This window comes from Phodopus roborovskii, unplaced genomic scaffold (genome assembly GCF_943737965.1).
Source record: "Phodopus roborovskii unplaced genomic scaffold, PHOROB, whole genome shotgun sequence".
Classification (NCBI taxonomy): Eukaryota; Metazoa; Chordata; class Mammalia; order Rodentia; family Cricetidae; genus Phodopus; species Phodopus roborovskii.
Window position 1 is genome coordinate 9,701,888 of NW_026126636.1, and position 8,679 is coordinate 9,710,566.

Below are 8,679 nucleotides of genomic sequence, written 5' to 3' on the forward strand. Positions count from 1 at the left end.
ACCTTCATTCATACATACCTTGTGTGAACAAAACCCAAACAGAGCCTTTCTGTTTTCAGATAAAACCTTGGTACGGTGTCCAGTGATTCTTTGTTTTGTTTTGTTTTGTTTTTTGCTTTGTTTTTCGAGACACGGTTTCTTTGTAGCTCTGGAGGCTGTCCTGGAACTCCCTCTGTAGACCAGGCTGGCCTCGAACTCACAGAGCTCCTCCTGCCTCTGCCTGCCGAGTGCTGGGGTTAAAGATGTGTGCCCTTCCCTGCCAGCTTGCCCAATGGTTCTTGCACTCACTCTGAATTCATGATCCTCCTGCTCAGCCTTCTGAGGGAGCTTGGGGTCACAGCTCTGCCCAGTTTATGGGTAGATTTTTCAAAACGGGGCTTCCCTGTGCTTTGGCCTGGCAGGGAGCGTCACTGGCCACTGCCCGTGCAGCCCTGCCCCCCCCCCTCGGTGGCTCTGTTGGCTAGGACTTTGGCCTAGGACAGAGGAGCTGATATGGAGGGAGGGGGCCCTCCAAACCTATAAAGCCTGCCAGCCCACTGGAGCAAGCAAGGACAGTCCCAACCTGCCCGTTACATTCAGGTAAGAGAGGGACAGGGCGGGTGGGTGGGGACTTCAGGGGGGGGCAAAGACGCCTAAATCAGAAATGACAGGCATCACCTTGTTAGAGGTCCGTCTCAGAATCAGGGAATGGAAGGATTTCTATCTTATGTGAGACAAGGTCTCTCTATGTAGCCCAGGCTAGCCTTGAACTTTTGACCCTCCTGCTTCAGCCTGGTCAGGCATGTTCTGTTGTGCTTGAGTAAAACCATGGAGTTGAGATTTGGCAGTCTGTCTGTTTAGTATGGCTCTTCTCCTGGGCTTCACCTCTACCTTTTGTAAAAAGAGCATCTCTTATTTACCTATGTGTTTGGATGCTTTGTGCACACTTAAGTCCATGCACCACGTGTAGGGTTGGCTCCCGAAGAAGAGAACATTGGATCCCCTGGAACTGGATTTACAGACAGTTGAGAGCCACTGGGTGGGTGCTGGGAATTGAACTTGGGTCTTCGGGAAGGGCAGCCAGTGCTCTTAACCACTGAGCCATCTCTCCAGCCCTGGCTTCAGGCTGTTGCTGTCTCAGTTTTCCATTTCCAAAGTGTGGGTCATGACTGTGTGCCTTGGTCATGCACAACCCTTAGGAAGTAGACAAGGACTGGTAAGAAAAGCCGGCAGCAAGCTCCAGGAAGTAAGGACATTCGAGTCACAAGTGCTGGTGTGAACTCTGTCCCAGGAGGCCTTGAGGCCTTTCCACACTGTGCCCTCTCTTTCCTTCCTTCCTTCTTTTTTTTTTTTTTTTTTTTTCAGAGACAGGGTTTCTCTGTGTAGCTTTGGAGGCTGTCCTGGAACTCACTTTATAGACTAGGCTGGCTTTGAACTCACAGAGCTGCCTGCTTCTGCCTCCAGAGTGCTGGGACTAAAGGTGTGCGCCATGCCCAACTAATTTCCTTATATCTTATTGTTTCCTGTGTATGTGTGTGTGTGTGTGCGCGTGTGTGTGTGCGTGTGTGTGCCTCGAGGCACACATGTAGAGGCCAGAGGACCATATGCAGGAGTTGGTTCTTGCCCCCTACCATGTGATGTGAGTTCCAGGGACTGAACTCCGGTCCTCAGGCTTAGCGGCACACGCCCTTACCCACGGAACCATCTGCACAGAATGCCCAGCCTCATCCTCCAGGTTTCAGCAAATGGGTTTGTTTTAAAACGGTTTGTTTATATTTCCTACTAATCCAGACCTTTCCTGACACTCATCACCTCCCGACTGCTTTCCTGTGTGTGTGAATTAGCGAATGGAGAGGTTTCTCAGTTTCCTTGTCTGGGCTTCACTAGCGTATAGAAGGCTCTGAGTGGCAACCCTGCTACTTAAAAAAATATGCCCTGACACTGTGGTACACGACAGTAATCTCAGCCCTGCAGAAGCAGGGGATTATTGTGAGTTCAATGTCAACATGCTCTACTTAGAAATATCCTGGTTTTTTTGTTTGTTTTCTTTTCTTTTCCTTTTTTCTTCTCTCTTTGTGTGTGTGTGTGTTTGAGGCAAGTTTTTCTGTGTAGTTTTGGAGCCTGTTCTTGTTCTGGAACTCACTCTGTAGACCAGGCTGGCCTTGAACTCACAGAGATGCCTCTGTCTCTGCTCCAGAGTGCTGGGATTAAAGGCGTGCGCCACTATTGCCCGGATTTACTTTTGTTTTCTTCTTAGAAAAGGAAGAAACAAGCCAGGCGTTGGTGGCACATGCCTTTAGGCCCTACACTCTGGAGGCAGAAGCAGGCAGATCTTTGTGAGTTCAAGGCCAGCCTGGTCTACAGAGCTAGTTCCAGGACAGGCTCCAAAGCCACAGAGAAACCCTGTCTTGAAAAACCAAAAAAAAAAAAAAAAAAAAAAAAAAAAGAGAGAGAGAGAGAGAGAGATCTACCTGCTCCTGCCTGTCAAGTGTTGGAATTAAAGTCATATGCCACCATGTCTAGCTACACGCACGCGCGTGCACACACACACACACACACACACACACACACACACACAGGCTTGGTGGCACACACCATCAATATCAGCACTTGAGAGGCCAAGGCAGGTGGCTGTCCGAGTTCAAGGCCAGCCTGGTCTACACAGTGAGCACCGGACCAGCCAGAGCTGGTATCTCTTCTAATAGACACCTCATCTGAGTTATTAACAGGTTAAAAGTCCTTGTGGGGCAGGCGTAGGGACAGAGCAGGGTCCCAGCCCACCCCCAGAGAACAGGACCTAGTGACACACTACCCACTCCTGTCTCACACGACAACTGCCCTCAGTACCCCAGGTCACAGACGGCAGGCATGAGCTCTCGGTTCCTCCTGGCTCTGTTCCTTGTCCTGCTGGTGCTGGGATTCGGTGAGTGGGGCTGCAGGGTGGTGGTGAGGGGGTCGCTGAGGAACGGGCGGGGTCATCTTCCCACCTTCCTCTGTCAGTCCTCTTCTTCCTCACACGCCTCAAATCTGACCATCACCTCTTGTGTCCCAGCAGAGGTCCAGGGGGCCCCGCAGCTCCAGCAAGATGACCCAGGCAGCCAAGCTCTGTTTGGCAAGGTGCAGGAGTCCATTTCCAGTTACTGGGACTCAGCTAAGGCGGTTGCCCAAGAACTGTACCAGAAAGCATACCTGAGCAGTGTGGATGAGAAGCTCAGGTGCGCCCTGCCCAGAGGGGACACATCCCGGCCTCCTCCCTCAGTCACTGGAGTCTAGGCTGATCCCTCTGGATACACCCCGGAGCCCCAGCTCTGCCCCTCCCACCCAGACCCAGCAAGGCAGACTCCAGCCTCCCGCCTCGGATGCTTGGGTCCCTGCCTAAGCCTTGCTCTCTAGGGCCTGCCTTAACTCTCTTTCCTGAGTCCCAGAAGGAAAGAACTCTGTCTTCTGTAGACTCCGGACCATGCCCTTCTCCCTCACACCAAGAGGGTCCGTCCCATCCCTCAGACCTAGGGCTCCGGTTTCCAGACCGTTCCTCCAATCTCCCTGTGCTTTCTCTCCAGGGACATGTACAGCAAGAGCTCAGCGGCCATGAGCACTTACGCGGGCATTTTCACCGACCAGCTTTTCACTCTCCTAAAGGGCGAGTAATGCCCTGCAAACGCCAAGTTAGGGAACGACGGGAGAACGGGCCTTCAACCTCTTTGTTCCCATCACCTGACCAGGATGGTCCTCCGTCCCCGTCCCAGTGTCTCCCCCCCCCCCCAACTCTGGACTGGATTCTTTCAGTGAGCGAATAAATCAGTTCCAGTTCATTGACTTTGGTGTGGTTTTTATTGTTTCCTGAGGCTCCCAGAGCCGGGATGGAGGGCCTATGGAATCTCGCCATTATTTGGTTGAGTGTGGTTTTATGGTTAGCACCCTCCGTGAACCCCTGCATGTCTGGGGCTTTACTCCGAACCTGGTCCGTTGGAATGAAGGGGTGAAGACAAGCCAGGCATCTGGATTTGAACCTGGAATCCTAGCACCTGAGACCTGAGGCAGGAGGGTCATAGCAATTCTAAATCCTGGGCTGCATAGTGAATTTTAGTTTTCTTTTTAAACTACATTTATTTATTTAGTTTTTTCAGACAGGGTCTCTTTACATAGCTCTGACCATCCTAAAGCTCACTCTGTAGACCAGGCTGCCTTGAACTCACGGAGATCCTCCTGCCTCTGAGGAACAAGTACTAGGATTAAAGGCCTGTGCCACCACACCTTGCTTTTTCCTTTTTTTTTTTTTTTTTTCTTTCTGTCTTTTTTTTTATACACAGCAGGATTTTTGAGGCCAGCCTAGGTGGCAGTGTAAGATCTCTCTGTCTCAAAACAAACATACAAACAACACACACAGAGACACATACATGCACACATATACAGATAGCCACACACAATTAAAAAAAAAATAACAATTCTAACCTCCCCTGCGCCCCCTCCCTGCAATCCAGATGTAGCAGTTGGAGCCTTTATTTACAACACTCCCAAAGTCCCGGGGTCTCAGCAGGGAAGTCAGGACCCCAAGATCATTCTTCGCTGTATAGTGAGTTTCAAACCTGCCTGGGGTACATGAGACCCTGTTTCAAAACCAAACAAAACCAAATAGGCAAAGGAAAGCAGGGGGGATTAGGTGGCTCAGAGATTTCAGGTGTAATCCCCAGAATCCACATCAAGTTGGGAGAGGAGAATCACTCCACAGAGTTGCCTTCTGGCCCCCACAGGCTTGCTGAAGTGGTACATGCACACTGGCACACATTCGTATACACACAATAATAATAGCTCAGGGCTAGTCAGGCAGTGATGGCGCATGCCTTTAATCCCAGCACTCAGCGGGCAGAGACTCTGTGAGTTCGAGGCCAGCCTGATCTATACAGAACGAGTTCCAGGACAGCTAGGGCTGTTACACAGAGAAAGCCTGTCTTGAAGAACATAACAACACAAAACAAGCCAATAGTTGAAACCATTTTGATGGTTATAACTTTGTCATATGTTTCATTTGTTTCTCCACGCGAGGGTCTTACATGTAGCCTAGGTCCTTCGGCCTCACCCTTGTGTGAGGTCTATGCTCCTCATGCCTGTGCCCCACGGAGGACCCATGGCCTGGATTTCTCTTAATCTGTTCGGTAGTAACCTACAGCCAGTCTTTCGATTCTCCCCGGGGCAATTTTCCCAGGTCCTGAGGCTGGGAGTCCAGTAGAAAACGGGGACTGGGAAGGAGGGGCGGTGGAAGGCTCCCAAGTCCCCAGGGCCTGGGAAGAACTGAGGCTGCCAAGCTCTGGGGGTGCCTAGGAGGGGGAGACACGCAGGGGGAACAATTCCCACTTTGTGCAGTGTTTCCCACGGACTCAAGCCAAAGGGAACCACAGCCCAGGCCAGTTCTGCTCTCAGCCAATCCCGGCGCCACCCCCAAATTCCTTTCTTTTTCAGATCCCCACCACCTCCTTTTAGGACCCCACTGTCCAGGCTCCCAGATTCTGTCTCTCGAAGAACTGAGTGATTGCAACCCTAGATTTCTCCTCTCTCAGACTTAGGACTCAGGATCTTGAGTCCTGTCTCCTGAAGACTTAGGAGATGGGGAGGGCCAGGCTCCAGTCTTGAGAATCTGAAAACACAGTTCCCGGTGGAGTTGGGTGCCCCCTAATGGTGGACAGAGTGAGTCATTCTGTGATCCACTTAAAGTTAACAAATCGAATGGGCGCTGAATGCAGGCAGAGACCTGTAATCTCAGTTTGGGACAATTCCTGGCCAGCCTCCACAACACAGTGAGAACTTGTCTCGACAACAAAAGCCTAGTTGCTTATTTGTTTGTTTGTTTTTTGGAGGCAGGGTTTCTCTGCATAGTCCTGGCTGTCCTGGAAATTTGTGCTGTAGACCAGACTGGCTTTGAACCCACAGAGATTCATCCACATGCTTCTGCCTGGGATTAAAAGTGTTAAAAAAGCCTGGTTTTATGCAATGCTGGATATTGAACCCACGCATGCCTGCTAGGCCAGCTCTCTACCAACTACACCCTTAGTTCTCACTGCAACATTACAAAATTTTAAATTTAATTTTATGTGTTTGAGTGTTTTGCCTGCATGTATGTGAACCCAATTTGGTCAGAGAGAACATCAGGTCCTCCAGAACCGTCATTATTGATATTATTGAACTGCCATGTGGGTTTTGAGAACAGAACCTGGATTCTCTTACAGAGAAGCATCCAATGCTCTTGACTACTGAGCCAGCCAATGCTCCAGCCCTCATGGGCCTGCCTCTGCCTCTCAAGTGTTGGGACTAAAGGCATGTGCCACAGCCACCACCACCATCCAGTTCCATCTGTACACTGTACAGTGTCTCCTTTCATTGTGGTGACCCTTAAGTATGCTACCTTCTGCACACAGAGAGCTTTTTTTTTTTTTTTTTTTTAAATTCATTGATCATCCCTAAGTCAGTGCTGGGGACAACATCAGTGACCACAGTAATCCCAGTCTGGCCTGTGCAATGCAGACAGACACACTCAATAGTGGGAATATTGACAGTCAGTAGGCATAAGTGATCAGTGGGGGAACAGGAACTAGAGAGCCTGGAGCACTTCCTGGAGGAAGAGGTACTACCACAAAGATAAAGGAGAAGAGGGCAAGTAGGGTATAAAATGGTAGATGCTTACTTTTTTTATTTTTTATATTTTCAAGACAGGGGTTCTCAGTATAACATCCTGGAAGTCACTATGTGGACCACGCTGGCCTTGAACTCACAAAGATCTGCCTCCTGAGTGGTGGGATTAGAGGTGTGCACCTAATTTATCTTTACTTTATGTACATTGGTGTTTCACTTGCATGTAAGGGTGTCATATCCCCTGGAACTGGTGTTGTAGACATAAGCTGCCATGTTGGCGCTGGGAAATAAACCTGGTCCTCTGGAAGAGCAGCCAGTGATCTTAACCTCTGAGCCATCTTTCCAGCCCCTTACAGTAAAGATATTTTGGTTGGGACTGCGGAGATGGCTCAGCTGCTTTCCCAGAGCACCTGGGTTCTATTCCCAGCATCCACCGGGCCACTCACCGGCGTCTGTAACTCCAGTCTCAGGGGACCTGACGTCCTCCTCTGGCCTTCAAAGGCACTAGGTACATACATGCTTCACATCCATATGTGAAGACATAAAATAATCTTTAAAAATTTTTAAAGAATTTTTTTTTTCAAGACAGGATTTCTCTGTGGCTTCTGGAGCCTGTCCTGGAACTAGCTCTTGTAGATGAGGGTGGTCTCGAACTCACAGAGATCCGCCTGCCTCTGCTTCCCGAGTATTGGGGTTAAAGGCGTGCTCCACCACTGCCCGGCAAAAGTCTTAAAGAATTTTTAGTGAGGCCGGAGAGATGTCTCAGAAATTAAGACGAGTGTTCAGTTCCCAGCCCTCCAGTTGGGCACAATTCCTTGTAATAAGGTGTAGTAGCTATGTAGTGCCAACACATCCAGTCCTTGATTGTGGTCTAACGGTCCTTTGGGAGATATTGTAGCTAATCCAAAATTTGAGAGATTTTTGTAGCTAATTTGCTAACTTTGTAGCTAATTACAATCATGTCGTTCTAGTTTAGTGTGCTGAGATACAAACCTGTAATCCCATTAGCACTCGGGAGGGTGATGCTGGAAGATGTCGAAATTTCTATACCCACACAGCCAGGGCTTAATTTCAAGACCGTTCCATTTCCCCTTACTCATCAAAACAAACAAATATAAAACAGGGAGGGTTAAGCTCATGGGTCATGTCTGTATCCGCGGCACTCCGGAGCCTGAGGCAGGAGGACGACGAGTTGAGGCTAGCCTGGGCTTCAGTATCTGATCCTGTCTTAAAAACAGTAATTCGTGGCGCACACCTTTAACCCCAGCACTGGGGAGGGAGAGGCCAGCCTGGGCTACAGAGCGAGTTCCAGGGCAGCCAGGGCTACAGAGAGAGCCTGTGTATCGAAAAACATACAGGAAACAAGAAACCCTGTCTCTGGGGAAAAAGCAAAATCAACCGAGCAGCCTCGAAACACACACATTCGTTTGCGCCCACGGGGTGGTGAGCGGCTGCAAAGCACAGACCCCTAGGGGGGCGCACGTCAGGCTCAGCTTCCTCCAAGGGTGGCGTCGGTAAGACGCCTGACAGCGGGCTTCTCAATGCACCCAGAGCCCACCACCCTGGGGGTTTGACGGCGACGGCTAGCACGAGGGAAAACGCAGCAGAGCCCGCCAGCACAAGCGAGCGACCTCCCACCCCGAGGCTCGGAGAGCGGCTTCGCGCCCGGAGGGGCGTGGCTCCAGGGGGTTGTTTTTGAACCCTACGGTGGCCGCACGGGGTCAAGAACCACCATCGGCTGTAAAACGCGCGAGCCTGAGTGGAACAGGATTGCTCGGAGCGACCCGACAGTCCGAAAAGACCAGCCCACTTGGCCCAGGGTAAAACGTAGAACACGTTAGACTTAGAAAGTTAAAGCGCTTCAGAGCACTCATTCCTGCTAGATCAAAAAGACAAAAAAACAAAAAACATTCTGCGGCGAAATAGTAGGGCGGAAGCGGAGTACGGTGGCCCTGACGGGCCATCCAAGGGGGGGAGGGGCGTGGCTTCGGGCGCTCTCTGTTCGGGTACGGTGGCCTGGCGGGGCGGGCGAAGGGCGAAATCTCGCGCGATCGCGCTGGTGCCGTCGGGGACGGG

The 8,679-nt window shown here is 50.7% G+C and overlaps 1 protein-coding gene across 1 annotated transcript; it reads left to right on the plus strand.

Annotated features, from left to right (window-relative positions):
- The first annotated feature begins 2,847 nt into the window (after positions 1-2,847).
- On the plus strand, positions 2,848-3,662 carry Apoc2 (apolipoprotein C2). The gene is made up of 3 exons (XM_051207609.1): positions 2,848-2,902; positions 3,035-3,194; positions 3,540-3,662. Exons 1-3 carry the CDS (start codon positions 2,848-2,850, stop codon positions 3,625-3,627), a joined length of 303 nt encoding a protein of 100 aa, XP_051063566.1. The 3' UTR covers positions 3,628-3,662.
- The last annotated feature ends 5,017 nt before the right edge of the window (positions 3,663-8,679 follow it).

What these genes read in the sequence shown, in the direction of transcription:
- Apoc2 (XM_051207609.1), top strand. Translation starts at nt 2,848, where the DNA reads ATGAGCTCTCGGTTCCTCCTGGCTCTGTTCCTTGTCCTGCTGGTGCTG. An exon ending in CCTGCTGGTGCTGGGATTCG is followed by an intron (nt 2,903 to 3,034) that starts GTGAGTGGGGCT and finishes GTGTCCCAGCAG; the next exon opens with AGGTCCAGGGGGCCCCGCAG. An exon ending in AGTGTGGATGAGAAGCTCAG is followed by an intron (nt 3,195 to 3,539) that starts GTGCGCCCTGCC and finishes CTTTCTCTCCAG; the next exon opens with GGACATGTACAGCAAGAGCT.